This window comes from Balaenoptera musculus, chromosome 1 (genome assembly GCF_009873245.2).
Source record: "Balaenoptera musculus isolate JJ_BM4_2016_0621 chromosome 1, mBalMus1.pri.v3, whole genome shotgun sequence".
In the NCBI taxonomy this organism is placed as follows: domain Eukaryota; kingdom Metazoa; phylum Chordata; class Mammalia; order Artiodactyla; family Balaenopteridae; genus Balaenoptera; species Balaenoptera musculus.
Window position 1 is genome coordinate 38,842,662 of NC_045785.1, and position 14,898 is coordinate 38,857,559.

Below are 14,898 nucleotides of genomic sequence, written 5' to 3' on the forward strand. Positions count from 1 at the left end.
GTGTGTGTGTCTGCCCTTGAAAGGAGCTGGATGGAATGGAAGAGAGAGAGAAGGGGAGGGAAGGCAGAGGAGACGAGGAGGGGACATGACCCCTGGTCTGTGGGCCCAGGACCCCAGCAGGACAGGCGTGTCCCAGCGCCCCTGCAGCCTCACACTCTGGGATCCCTCACGCCCCAGAACCCGCCTGTCACCTGAGGCTCCCACGGCAGCTGAGTCAGGAGAAAGGGCTCATCTCCAAAGGCTCAGAGGGAAGAAGCTCACCCCGGGCACCTGTCAGGGAAGGAGCCTCCCTGCTGTTGTGTGGTAGCTTCCTCGCTACATCCTTAGAGGGGCCCAGCCAGAGCCCATCCTGCCCTGAGCAAAGAAGCCTCACAGACTTGGCCCAGCACAAGGGCCTCGGGAACCTAATCCTTCACCCCAAATGAGATTGGAGAAGAGCCCAGCCTGGCCATGTCACCAGCCCCCGGCAGCCCTTCCTCACACGCAGGGCCTGCAGGTTCCTCAGAGGCCCGAGCGGGCGGCTGTGCAGGAGGGTCTGGGAGGACCAGCTGGGCACGGGGCTTGGCTGCTGGGAGAGGATGTCAGACCCGAAGCAGAGGAGCAGCCCGTGCACCTCCCCCACAGGACAGCCCCTTGCAGTCCCCAGCATGTCTGCCCAGCCCCTGAGCAAGGACGGGCTTCTTCAACCCTGGCACTCCTGGAGACCTCGGGGGGACTGGTCCTCCTGACCCTGGGCCCTGACCAGCACCAGGTCCCTTGCACTCCTCCGCCAGCCTCTCTGCACCCAGCCCTGCTCTCTTGCTGCTTCTGCACACAGGTCCTCCTCCCGTCCCACCCCTGCTCCTCCTAACCCAGGGCCCCGGATGCCAGAGGAGACCCCCCTGCAGCCCTGTGCCATGCTGTGATGCCGCCATGTGCCTCCTGAAGGGGACATATCTCCCAGCCACTGCCTGTAGCTGGAACCTTCGGCCCAGTCCCCTTCCCGTTCCTAGGTCACAGGGCTAGTTCACTCTGCTCCAAGAAGGGGCCAGGTGGATATATATACACTCCCAAATGTAAAATAGATAGCTAGTGGGAAGCAGCCACATAGCACAGGGAGATCAGCTCAGTGCTTTGTGACCACCTGGAGGGGTGGGATAGGGAGGGTGGGAGGGAGACACGAGAGGGAGGAGATATGGGGATATATGTATATGTATAGCTGATTCACTTTGTTATACAGCAGAAACTAACACGCCATTGTAAAACAATTATACCCCAATAAAGATGTTAAAAAAAAAAGTTGGGACCAGGAGGACACTCTGTGCTTGACCGGGGGTGGGGCAGGAGAGTTAGCTGGGAGCATCCTGGACAGAAAGCTTGGCAGGTCCCCTGGCGTCAGGTGGTGCAGAAGGGCTCGGGCTGGTCACTCTCAGAGCATGGGCTGATGGGCACTCACTCTCTTTACTGTTCCTTGTGCTGAACCGAGTTGCTGAACCAACAAAGGAAAGTCTATTCGCTCAGAGTCTCGGGGGCAGCAGAGGCAGAGACCTGAGAGGATCCTGAGAGGGGGTGAAGGGTTGGGCTGCGAGGACGTGTGTGTAGGTGGTTAGTCACCCCGACCTTTAGTTTGGACAGGAGCCCAGAATGTGGCCCCATAGGTTATGTGTGAAGCACCTGTCATGAGGTCAGGCAAAGGAAGAGGCTATTGGGACAGAAGTTAAACTTGGTGGGGGCGCAGGTCAGGAGGAAACTCAAGGCTCCTAAGAGAGCTTGCTTCCAAGTAATTCTTCATGGAAATCTTTGGTGTTTTACTTTCTGAATTATGGGCACTGGATTTCATCTTGGGGAAGAGAATCATGAAACAGGGATGTAAGAGACAGAAAACGAAGGTTTCCCCATCCCTTGCTCTTTCACATATGACCTCCATGACTTTTTCAGTGCCCATCCCTCTAGAAGCACTCTCTACCTGGTGAACTCCTATTCACCCTTCAAAGCCCCATTCTTTTTTTTAGTTTTCTCCTTTCCTGATCGGTCTGGACACTGTTCATTCCTCCAGCACAAGCCTACAATTTTTCTTAACTAATATAGTTTTATACCTTTACCTATAGCCTGTGAGCTCAAGAAATATTTGCTGAGTGAATGAATGACTGAATGAGCATTCCTAGGATGTAAATAGGAAATGAATTATTATCCCACCTTTCAAAGGAGAAGCTGAGGCTCAGAGAGGACAAGTCTCCAGCTTCATATGTAGTGAAACTGCCCTAGGGCTGGACCTCCTGAATCCAAGGCCAGTGCTCTGTCCACTGGCACAGTCACCCAGGACACACTGCATAGTGGATAGGTACAAGCCTTGGGGAACATTTCAGAGGCAGCTGAGGCAGGCAGCTTTGAAGTCCAACAGAGAAGGATTTCAGTTTCAACTGGAACAAGCAGAGGCTGTTTTCCTCTGGCCACATCATTTTTCTTCTCTGAAGTCAGTTTTCCCCTCTGAAATGGGATGATAATAAAACCAACCAAATCTACTGAATGTTGGTAAACTAGACTGTGACTGTCTTGAAGTCAGCAAGGTTCATGTCTGCTTTGCTTGCGGCTGTGTCCCAGCACCTAGTAGACTGCCCGACACGTTGTAGGTGCTCATTTAAATATTTGGTGGGTAATATGGAGAAGGAAAGTGGGGTTGCGCTTGGTCATTGTCACTGTCAGCTGAGAACGCTTTTCTCCCACTGTTTCCAGAAGTGCATCCTCCACAGTTAATCAACTCTGGAGACCCAGGTCTAACCTCTGCCCTCATCCTCACCCTCCCCCAGGTGGGCGGGGCAAGCCTCCCTGACCAGGCTGGGTGCTCAGGGGAGGTCAGCCACCTTCAGGGACAGTCAGCAATCCAGAAGCCGCTGTACCATGAGTGTCTCTGTGCTGAGCCCCACCAGAGCCCTGGGCGGTGTCTCTGGGCTCCTGCAGGTGGCCTCCCTGCTCGGCCTGGTTCTGCTTCTACTCAAGGCAGCACAGCTCTACCTGCGCAGACAGTGGCTGCTCAAAGCCCTCCAGCAGTTCCCGTCTCCTCCTTCCCATTGGCTCTATGGGCACATGCAGGAGGTAGGATGGAGTGGGACGGGGGAGTGGGAGGGCAGGGAGGGCCGGGGCTCTCAGACCATGGTCCTGGTCAGCAAGCCCATGGGACAAAGCCTTGCTGTGGGACGAGCACGTGGCCTCACCAAAGGACCCAGCTTACCTCTCAGGTCTTGGCTCCTCATCCCAGTCCGGGGAGCTCCCTCCCTCCCAGGACCCTGTGCTGGTGTCCTCGGGTCTGCCAGACACTCCTTCCTTAGTTGGATCTGCAGGCTGTCCTAGTAGCCCTGCACTTTGAGGACAGTGCCTGTTCCTTCCTGAGTCTGCCCTGTCTCCAGGCTGAGCAGCTTCAGCTCTTTACATAGAACAGGCTTCTAGATGCTTCCCTGCCCCATCCCTCAATCCCGTCCTGTCTGCCTGGCCCTGAGCTTGCCTGGGAGCACAGACATCAGTCTGATGGATGCAGCCCTGTGGGTTCACTGTCCGTGGAGATGACAGACAGGAAGCTAGGAAGGTGTCACGTGACAGGAAAAGGGGCCCACCTGCTGGGTGGGGGGTTACGTCAGCTATAGGGACAAAGTGGCTCGGTTTGTTAAGACTGAGGAATTTTCCAGCCTCCTGATTTCAGTGCTTAAACCCTGACAAGTTGCTGGCACACATGAGCGAGGTTCCCAGGATGGTGCCAGGTAAGGAGAACTGGCGTTTGAATTGCACCATCCACAGGGTGACGTCGCCCGCCTGATGTCCTCCCTCACTGGACTATGAGCTCTTGGGACCGAGCGTGAAACCCCCGCACCCCCAGAGCCCTGCACAGAGCCTGCGCGGAGGGATGTCAGCCCAATGTGTGGAGGGACAGGAAGGAGGGACGGAGCAGCTCGCAGGCTGGGGAGGGGCAGCACCGACCCACCCAGCCCTGGCAGCGCTAGCCTGGGCGGCGGGGGGCTCAGAGCAAAGTCAGGGGCCACGTGGAGAGGGGCTCATCAAGGGTTTGTGGACTGAACAAACGTTGGGAGAAAATCAGGGGTTGCGGAGAGCTGAGGCCTCCCTTTCTCTGCAGCGTGATTAGAGTAGAGTGGAGCCAAAGACGGGAACCGGAAACAGCCCGAGCCCCACGTGGGCTGGCCCAGTACCTCTCTCCCCTCTCCTTCCTAACCTCCTGCACCCCATTACTCAGCGTCCTCCCCGCCTGCCTGGGCATTCTGGCCTCTGGGACTCTGCTCCCATGTGCCCTCTACCTGGAATGATCTTGGCCCTCATATGCCTGTCTACCAAGGCCCAACCCCAAGCCACCTCCTCCAAGATGTCTTTCTGGGTCTCCCAGGAGCGGAGGGGACAACACTTTTTCCCTCGGCTGTCCTTCTCATAAGGCAGTGCTAACCGGATTCAGCTAGTTTTGTCTGCAGTGTCATAGTTGTGAGCTCCTTCTGGGAGAGCCCATCTCTGGTTCATCTTTGTAACCCGAGAGCATCTTGGTAAATGGTGACTCGATGACTGAGCACGTGCATGACGAAGAGCTTTCTAACGTCCAGGTCTGAGTTAGGGCCCCTGCCCCAAGGCTTCCCCAGAGGCTTGGTCTTCCCTCCATCACACATTCATGAGGCCCTACGGTTGTCATGTCCTCAATCTCGCTGTCTCCTCCTGGAGGCTCCAAACAGACAAGCATCTACAGCCGCATCCTAATTCAGTGCCTTAAACCAGTGCCTGGCACATAGTAAGTGCTCAGTAAATACGTGCTCAGTGAAGGATCCCGTCCTCCAGTAGGCAAGTTGCCTCAGAGCTGGTGAGTCCTGATGGTAGAAGGATGCAGGCAGAGATTAGATACTAAAGTGGCGGAGGGATGCTTTGAGTTACACAGAAGCCATTGAATTAAAGACGAGGTGACTGCATGGAACATGCCTAGGACCAAATGTTGATGAGAAATCCAGAGGTGATAAAACGAAGCTGATTCTCCAAGGTTAAGGAGAGGCAGTTGCTCTGTGGCAAAGAAGAGGGGCACACCAGGTAGAGGAAAGAACCTGGGCAGAGGCCTAGAAGTGTGAGCAGGTAGGGCCCGTGCAAGGACCACTGGCAGCAGCATCTTTGGAGGCAGAGCAATGGGTCCTGTGGACTCGCCAGCCTGGCAACAGGCAAGAATAGAGAAGGTAAAGCCAGAAAGCAAGGGCCTTTGTGGTCCACGCTGAGGAGTTTCAAGAGATTCCTCTAGGCGGTGGGAAGTGCACACAAGTTTCTGGTTATCGGTAAGTGAAAGTAAGATTTAAAAATCCACATATAAGAACCTTAGTTCAATACTATTTTCATATGTATACATCCAGAATCTATCCTATCACTGTGTATACGCTCAATATGTAAAATAATATATACACATACAATTTAGTACTAGTTTTTTTCACTTAGCCATATACATCCTAACACTCTTTCATATTAACAAACATTTACATGTATGCTGGGAAAATATTGATGATAAATAGCAGTCAGTAAGCAAAAGGAAATTAATATATAAATTTATTTTTTTAAATATAATCTATTTTTTTCTCTAAATAAACAAAATTATATGACAAAACTGCTTACCAAGTGATATGAATTAGCATAAATTGCTCATGTAAATGTTGCAAGAATAACTTCCAAAAGTTTTGTACACCAGGGAGTCAATCCCTGATGGAAGTTTCTGTAGGCAGTTTGTAGTGGTGGCCCATAAATCTACCCGACAAGGGGACAGAATGTGGTCTTAGGACAAAGCTGGACATCCAGCAAGGTCTGGATCAGAGCCCAGGTCATAAGAAATAGTTCCAAACTCCTAGTTCTGCTGATCGATCAAGAACGATCTCCCTGTACCCATCCTGCCCTTCACCCCCACTCCGGCACTGGAATGCAGACAAGGGTTTTATTGATTTATCTTTCCCTTGGTGACAGTTCCAAGAGGAGACCGAGCTGCGACCCCTACTGAAAAGGGTAGAGAAATACCCAAGTGCCTGTGCTCGCTGGCTGTGGGGGACGAAAGCCCTAGTGTTGGTCTATGACCCTGACTACATGAAGGTGGTCCTGGGGAGATCAGGTGAGAGGGAAACCCACATCCCAGCAGGAGAAAATCTTCCCTCTTGGGTACATGCCCCTGGATCTGTGAAATTCCAGAAGAAACTGGCACTTCAGCCATCAACACCTGACTCTCCACCAGCCATCCTTGCAGCCCACAAGCCAGACTAAGGCCAACATTATTCACTTATAGTGAATGCTTAAACACCTGGGTGGGGCTGACTTCTCTTTTCTGTCTTACTTTCTTTCTTGTTTTAACCCAATTGAGATGATCCCAGGTCTGGAAGACAATTCCCTGTCCACACTGATTTAGGTTTGGCACCTCTCACTGTTGCCTGTCCTGGGTCATGAAATGGCCAAACCACCACAAGCTGTAGGAAAACCACAGGCTTCTGTCTTACTCTGTGGCACTGAGCAGAGCCCATCTTTCTTGCCAATTCACCATGTTAGTCCTGTGGGTGTTCTGCCGCTGGGACACTGAGTCTGCCTTCCTGGGCCCACAGTGACCATCAGGACAGAGAGAGTCAGGGATGGGAAGCGAGAGGGAGGTGGCTTGAGACAGACTGCCAGCTGGCAAGCATCAGGAATGGAAGGTACCACAGCTGCTCTGGGGGCTGCCTGTCTTGTTTGGTGACCTCCACTTTCCTTCCTTACCTTTCAGACCCGAAGTCTCATGATTCCTACAGATTGCTGATCCCCTGGATTGGTAAGTACATTTAAATACAACTGCAGTCCACCCACCAGTTAGGTTTACCAAGAGCTACCTCTTTGGTTAATGGAGAACAACAGGTGCCAGGCACCCTGTCACCACCCTCATCTCTCAGTCAAGCCTCATTTCTCCCCTTCCAGTAAAACTCTCACCCTTTGTAATGGTGCTGACAGCCCTCCTGAAGCTCAGCCTCTTCTTCATCACTTCTCAGTCCTCTGCGATATTCTCAGCCTGACTATTCATTCTTCTATCACCTGCACCCCTACTCTTTTTCAGCCTCTGTCTCACAGCTGTCATAATCACATCCTATGGACCAGCCATTTTGGAAATTCACATTCCTGAACTGTACTGGCCTTTCCTACCTTTGCCCATGATGTGCCTTCTCCTGACACCCTTGGTTCCTCCCAAGTTGTCCCTAGTCGTCCCTCTGATCCAGTCTCTCTGACCCACACACACACCCATCTGTGGCCCAGGGAATGGTTTGCTTTTGTTGGAGCGGCAGACGTGGTTCCAGCACCGGCGGATGCTGACCCCAGCCTTCCACTATGACATCCTGAAGCCCTACGTAGGTCTCATGGCCGACTCTGTCCGAGTGATGCTGGTGAGTCCATCCCTTGTCACATGGACCCACTCACATCCAGCACAGCTGACAAAGTCCACTCTCAGACCTTTGTGTCCCTCAGACATCCATCAGACACAGCCTCCAGAATGATGCATTCAGAACGTACTCTGAGACAGAGCTCACCAAAACTGGATGGGACAGAGAGGTACCCAGGCAGTAGCTTGGATCCACAATTTGCTCCGAGGCAAGGGAAAGCAGGGCCATAGTGTATTCAGGGTCCACTCTCCTCTCATCTCCACATCTTCAACACAGAGGATTAGAGCAAGGGTCATTCCCTTGGACAGCGGTGCAAGCCGCCCCCGGATGCCCTGGGCAATGGCAGCTTCAGTGGCAGAGTGGACATCCCAGGGTGTCACTCAACTAGTCTCTGGCCTGGGGCCCAGGGCCTCTGCATGGAATTGAGCCACTCATGGGAGGAAATGAGGCCAAGTCTACACTCACAGAGCCAGGTCTTGTCAAACCTCACCTCTGATCCAGACTGAGCACCAGCTGGTCTCAGTTAACAATGGATGAATGAAAGGAATCGCCCCTTCATAGGAGCCTAAATAGAGTCCCCTAACCTTTTCCTTGCCTTGAAATATTTGCTTACTAGTGTTGGCCTGTCCAGCTCCGATCTCAGGACACAAAAGATTTCCCCTTCGTCTCTTGAGAAACAATGTTTTCTGGTCTGCCACAAGGTGATTATCATCATAAATTGTTCCTAGAATTCAGAATGAATTCAGAATATTATGAGAGAGTATAATTAATTATATAATAAAAGATTCCGAGAAAATAGACATCACATTACACACATGTGTTACAGCTTCAAACTGCTAAAACACATCTGCTTAGAAAGTGAGGAAATCTCATCCGAAGATTTAGAGAGACGGAGAGAGCCTGGCCTTGTCAGCACAGGCCTTCTGGGGGAGCAGAGCAGGGTCAATGTCCCCCACCCACCACAGGACAAGTGGGAGGAGCTCGTCAGCCTGGACTCACATCTGGAGGTCCTTGGACACGTCTCCTTGATGACCCTGGAAACCATCATGAAGTGCGCCTTCAGCCACCAGGGAAGCATCCAGACAGACAGGTCAGTGACAACCTTTCAGTGGCAGGATCCTTGTTGTCACCAGCTGGGGAGGACTTACCTGAGAGGCAGTTAGGGCAGCGCGGATGCTTATCAGCACAGAAAGCAACATTCTGCACAGAGCCATGGGCCAGAGCCAAATCCCACCCAGACCAACCTTGACTCAGTCACAGGCCCTGATTCCTGCACAGGGAGAAGCCTGGCTGCTCAGGCCACTTGGAAAGGACTGAGGGTCTCTCGGGCTGTAAGGCAGAAATGACAAAGCCTCAGTGCTGCCTGTCCCCACTGACTGAGGAATCCCCACCCGGAGCCCCACTCCATCTCCAGGTCAGAGGCTCCCTCCACTCCAGTCTCCTCTGCATCCTCTCCCTTCAGGAACATCCAGTCCTACATCCAGGCCATCAGGGACCTCGGCAATCTGACTTTTTCCCGAATAAGAAATGCTTTCCACCAGAACGACTTCATCTACAGGCTGACCCCTGAAGGCCGCTGGAGCCACCGGGCCTGCCAGCTGGCCCATCAACACACAGGTTCTGCTCCTCCTTCTGGGCGGCTCCCCCACCCACCCCCATCATGCACATGTAAAAGGGCCTGGCCTTGACCCCTCAGGCAGAGCCCAGACTCCTGCTTCCTCTTCAGGGGCTGGCACACACCCACACTGGGTACTTCCTGGTGCAGGGATTGGGAACCGAGACATCAGGGTGTCAGGTGAGGTGCAGGGAGATACATGTGTCACCACATTGGTGATGGTGGAATGAGACCCCCTCCCAGCAGCATTCAGGCAGAGCCTCCATGGGCTGTGTTATTGAGGGGATTCCGACCTGGATCAGACGATGCTGGAGCTCTCTGTCCTGACATGTGCACCCATTCCCACCCTCGTCCTCATCCACCTGGTACCCAGAATGGGCCTGAGGGGAAGATGGGGCTATGGTGGGCGTTGCATCTGAACTCCCAGGAGCCCTCAGCTCTGCCTGGGAACCACTGTTCTGGGACAGATGCAGTGATCAAGCTGAGGAAAGCTCACCTGAAGAAGGAGGGAGAGCTGGAGAAGGTGAGGAGCAAGAGGCACTTGGATTTCCTGGACATCCTCCTCTTTGCCAGAGTGAGTGTGGGCAGGAGAGGCCTGAGGCTTTGCCCAGAAGCACAGAGGAAGGGCAAACCCTGCACTCTCCCTGCCTCCGCAGATGGAGAATGGGAGCAGCTTGTCTGACGTGGATCTCCGTGATGAAGTGGATACGTTCATGTTCGAGGGTCACGACACCACAGCCAGTGGCATCTCCTGGATCCTCTATGCTCTGGCCTCCCACCCTGAGCATCAGCAGAGGTGCCGGGAAGAGATCCAGAGCCTCCTGGGGGATGGCGCCTCCATCACCTGGTGAGTGCCCAACAGGTGGGAGAACCTTGTCCCTCTGCGAGTGGAGGACTCCTGGTTGCCCGCCCTTAGATGGGCTTCCTTTCAGGGACCACCTGGACAAGATGCCCTACACCACCATGTGCATCAAGGAGGCACTGCGACTCTATCCACCAGTGCCAGGCATTAGCAGAGATCTGAGCAAGCCCATCACCTTTCCTGATGGACGCTCCTTACCTGCAGGTATGAACTTCACCACACCCACTAACCTAAGCAACACCACATGGAAGATCAAAAATACACATGTGCTTTCCAGCTCCGGGATGCTCTGTCGGTTGTTTTCGCCTCAAGATAATTAATATTTACTCTGCAGTTTGGACGTTTTGTAAAACGCCTGACAAAGAACTTGAACCAACGAAAGCTAAATAAGCAAATGCTAGCCCTTGAATGTGGTCTTGTAATGGAGCCCTAAAATTCTAATTCCTTGAGATGTGAAGGCTTAAGAGAAAAGCAGAAAGAAGTAGGGGGAGATGTGGTTCTTTCATATGGGGTCTAAGTAAATGAGGGAGCTCAGGGAGTCCATTGTCATGGGTCAGATGGTCCAGTCTCTGGGGAGCCCTCAGGTGGATGGCAGAGAGCAGCTGATGCTCAGGTCTGAGAGCCCTGCCATGGTTGGAAGCTACCCAATGGCTCACTGCCCAGTGGGTCTGAATCTCAGCCCTGCCACCTCCTCTCTGTGGGATCACAGGCACGTCCCTCAACCTCTTAAAGGCTCAGGTGCCTCATCTGCACATGGGGATAGGAGTGCCTTCCTTGAGGGCTGCTGCGAGGACTAGATGAGTTAATGCACATTTTCCAAGGGCTCATGATGACACCTGATAAATGTGAGTTTTCATGTGAGGTGATCCTAGTAGTAAGCCTCCAATTCTTTTCCTTCTCAGTCCTGGGCCATGGTTACCTACTCCTAATCTGTGCTCATGTGCTTTGTCACCTCCAGCCCACCTGTCTTGCAAGAGCACCATTTCATTCAGAGTGATGGAGGGTGGCTCTCATAGTGGCTCCCAGACCTTTTGTGCCGGCACATTGCCCCTGCTGCCACGGGTACCATCAGTCTTCCTTCTCTCCTCCCTGCCCCACAGGAATCCCGCTCTCCCTCTCCTTTTATGGGCTTCACCACAACCCGAAGGTGTGGCCGAACCCAGAGGTATGATGGCCATGGGAGGAGGGGATGGGATGCTCTCTCCAGACCAGCGCCTCCCCTGCTCTCCCTCGGGGATTCTTGTCCCCTGGTGGATTGGTGCAAGGAGTTTGAGCCCACCTGCCCTGGCCCCGGTGCTCTCTCTGCAGGTGTTTGACCCATCCCGGTTTGCACCAGGTTCTGCTCGACACAGCCATGCTTTCCTGCCCTTCTCAGGAGGATCCAGGTGAGGCCTTCTGTACCTGGGGCAGCCGGGTGTCACTGGGTGCTACCTGATGTGTGTGACTGTCTACATTCATGGGTGGTGTATGCAGTTATGTCCCTGTATGTTGGCATGTTGAGAAGGAGGCATGTATTCCCATGTACAAAAAGGCCTTCAGGGCACGCCACGGAGACCTTGACCTCCTGACTTCCTCAACGACCAGCCACATTTCCATGGCCGTGGCCGCTCCAAAGTATTCCAGGGTTTTCCTCATTTTAGGTGTATGACTTTTCAGCATTAGAATTTTCCATGAAACTTAAACTTCAGATGTCTGCTTTTCCCAATTATCAGTCATCTTAGAAGCTGGTTTTCTCTCTTGGCACATTTCTAGTTCAGCCCACTGTCTTTTTTACTTAATTCACCAATCCACCTCTCACTGTATCGGCAGTCGTGTTTTCATGGGTTTGGATTTCCAGCTGCCTTCCTTGTCCTGAGGCTTCAAGCTATGTATATGATCAGTTACAGTTGCCATTTGAAGACAGTTACACAGCCTTGTGTGTCTTCTCTATTTCTGTAGTTGAACCCAACAAAGTTGTGACTGCATATTAACACCTTTTCTAGTTGCCAAATGTCTTTATATATAGCGGGGCTTATATACCACAGTTCCAGAGTCCAGAGTCTAACATTGGAGAAAAGGATTAAAATGGAGGGCTATCAAGTGCTTTTGATTAAAAAAACTCACTAGTTTGTATTTGACACATGCATTTGAAAAGTTCCTGGCATGTAAAATATAAAGCACACTTGAAATAGCTGTTAAGCTGGATGATACACTCCAAAATGACTGCTGTGAAAATCTTCAACGGCTACATATCCCCCCTGAAATAGTAACTTCCATAACTTTGGAACTACTTAGTAATCCAAGTTTTTTCTGAGTCTATAATTCTGTGAAATTTTCAGTTGGTGAATCAACCTTCACAGAACAGGCTTGACGCAACACATTCCCAGAATTTGCTCTAGCATTTCATCTGTGCCAGGGTCCTGTTCTTCCTTGTAGACATTGGCTGCAGGTCATGCGGCTGCCACTAGAGGACAGGGGGTACCTGGCAACTCAATTCCTAGGTCAGAATTAATATTTAATTTTACTCCAGTCCCTTTTTTTTCAATTCAATTAACTTTGTTCAAATAGAAAGCTATTTATTAAGCCTGCCTCTGTGTGCCAAGTCATGTATTACAGGATGGGAACACAGAGATGAAAGGAATTTTCCTTGCTCCAAGAGTTCACAGTCAAGGAACAACTACAGCTATTCAAGGCAGACATGCGACGTTTCCATAGTGTAGTGGTCAGTACGTTTACCTTACAAGACAGACATCATGCATTCATCCACTCTTTCACTCATTCATTCATTCACTGAGCAGATTGCGGGATGTTCCATGTTTCTGGCACTGTCCTGGTCACGGGGCGGTGATGTGTCCTTGAGTTAACACTAAAGCTGCTTGGGGATGGGGGAGAAAGAGGTGCAGGAGGCAGAGGCGGGAGGCCAGGCGGTCACTAGACTGAGTCTTGAGCAGGTGGCCGGCAGAGGCGGGGGGAGGGGACCTCAACAGGAGCGGAGTGAGGAAGAGGAGCCGGACAGGTGTGAGGTGAGTGAGGAGCAGCCCAGAGAGGGCTGTGACGCCAGCTGTGGCCCTGCGACGTGTCCTCCCTGTGATGGAGGGCACAGCAGGCCCCGAGCTGCCCGGGCTTCAGTAGAGAGAGGGGAGGCAAGGAGCTGAAAAGGCCAGTGAGGAGCCCACGGGATGGGAGGAGGGGCCTTGCTGGAGCAGAATGGGAAGGCTCCAGGGCCGGGTTGACTGAGGGGCTGAGGGGAGACAGGAGGCCGGAGCATTAACTGGGAGGCAAGTGGTCCAGCAGGTTGAGGGTCGCTAACCCGTGGCCCCTCCAGGAAGCCTCCCTGTTGCCATCCTGACTTCCTTACACAACTCTGTCCTGTCCTGTCTGGGGACTGGGGCCCCTGCTTGTCTGCCATGGGTGCTGAGGGCCCGAGAGTGTGCCCACACCCCCCTGCAGTGCCCTGGCCTGGCCTGAAACCAGAAACTGCCTGTGGACGAGTGAACAAAGTACTAATTCACATTTACTGATTCACGTGACTTGACTCTGTGGCTCAGAGCGCCGACCCTCCCCAACAGGACTTGCTCCTGCTGAGAGCAGAAGTAGGAGTTAGGAGCTAGTCCTGGAGAGAGGTGGGCTTTGTAAAGGTCAGGGGGAGAGGGTGGACCGAGGCTTGGGCGGCACGTTCAGTGTGACCCGTAAGGAAGGGATCGGGGCTGGGCCACGTGGAGGAGAGCCCGGAATGCCCTGTGCCCGGCAGGGGTTAGAAGCCTCTGCTCACTTCCTTCTCCCTCCCTGACCCAGGAACTGCATCGGGAAGCAGTTTGCCATGAATGAGATGAAGGTGGCCGTGGCCCTGACCTTGCTTCGCTTTGAGCTGGCACCGGATCCCTCCAGGGTCCCTGTTCCCATTCCAAGAGTTGTGCTGAAGTCCAAGAACGGGATCCACTTGCAGCTCAGGAAGCTCCTGTAATCCTTGTTGGGGACAAGGACGAGCTCTGAGGGCCCCTGCCTGCCATCCTGTCTCACTGTCACTCTCTCCTGTCCTTGCCTCTGTGCCCACTTCCTGCTTCTATCTGCCCACCTGCCGGCTTACCTCATCTCCTGCCTCCTGCCCATCACACGTTCTGCCCTCCTCCTCTCACCTTTCTCCAGGCTCCCTATCTGCTTATCTCTCCATCTGTCTCTGATCTACCCGTGTCTCTGACTGTCCACCTAAATCCTGAACGCCTGCCCTCCTCCAGTCTGTCTACTCTCTCCCTGTCTTTCTCTCCTTCTGCCTGTCTGTCTGTCCCTGAATTCACTTCCTTTTGCTGATAAAATAATTGGCCACAGCCTTTTGGACTTAGAACAACACAGAGTTATTTTCTGACAGCTCTGAAGTCAGAAGTCGGAAATGGGTTTCCCTGGACACAGCCAAAATGTTGGCAGGACTCCCTGTGCAGGGATCTAGGAGAGGACCCCTCTCTTTGCCTTTTCCCACATCTAGAGCTGCAATCCTTGCATTCCTTGGCTCCTGGGCCCTCCTCCATATTCAAATCCATCAGCTTCTTCAAATGCTCCCCTGTTTCTGTCTTCACATCGCCTTCTCTTTCATAAGGCCCTTTGTGATTACACGGGCCCACTCAGATAAAACAGGCTTGCTCTGAGTTCCGTGGATTAGGAGGAGAACACCTTGGGCAGCCGTTACTGTAGCTGCTAAGTCCTGTGTGCCTACCATCACCTTGGGCCCCCGATCACTCCCATGTGTTACAGGTCTACCCGTTTGTCACTCACCTGGCTTCCCCTCTTTGCCACTCCCTGGATAAATTCACAATGTCATATGGAGTGTGTGTGTCTTCCCTTGAAAGGAGCTGGATGGAATGGAAGAGAGAGAGAAGGGGAGGGAAGGCAGAGGAGACGAGGAGGAGACATGACCCCTGGTCTGTTGGCCCAGGACCCCAGCAGGACAAGCGTGTCCCAGCGCCCCTGCAGCCTCACACTCTGGGGTCCCTCACACCCCACAACCCGCCTGTCACCTGAGGCTCCCACGGCAGCTGAGTCAGGAGAAAGGGCTCGTCTCCAAAGGC

The 14,898-nt window shown here is 52.9% G+C and overlaps 1 protein-coding gene across 1 annotated transcript; it reads left to right on the top strand.

Moving 5' to 3' along the window:
* Positions 1-2,847: 2,847 nt before the first annotated feature.
* On the top strand, positions 2,848-14,650 carry LOC118890091 (taurochenodeoxycholic 6 alpha-hydroxylase-like). Its single transcript, XM_036842416.1, has 12 exons — positions 2,848-3,072; positions 5,956-6,097; positions 6,737-6,781; positions 7,258-7,385; positions 8,348-8,472; positions 8,845-8,999; positions 9,465-9,571; positions 9,654-9,844; positions 9,930-10,063; positions 10,960-11,024; positions 11,168-11,244; positions 13,634-14,650. The coding sequence occupies exons 1-12, from the start codon at positions 2,878-2,880 to the stop codon at positions 13,800-13,802; spliced, it is 1,533 nt and encodes a 510-aa protein (XP_036698311.1). The 5' UTR covers positions 2,848-2,877; the 3' UTR covers positions 13,803-14,650.
* The last annotated feature ends 248 nt before the right edge of the window (positions 14,651-14,898 follow it).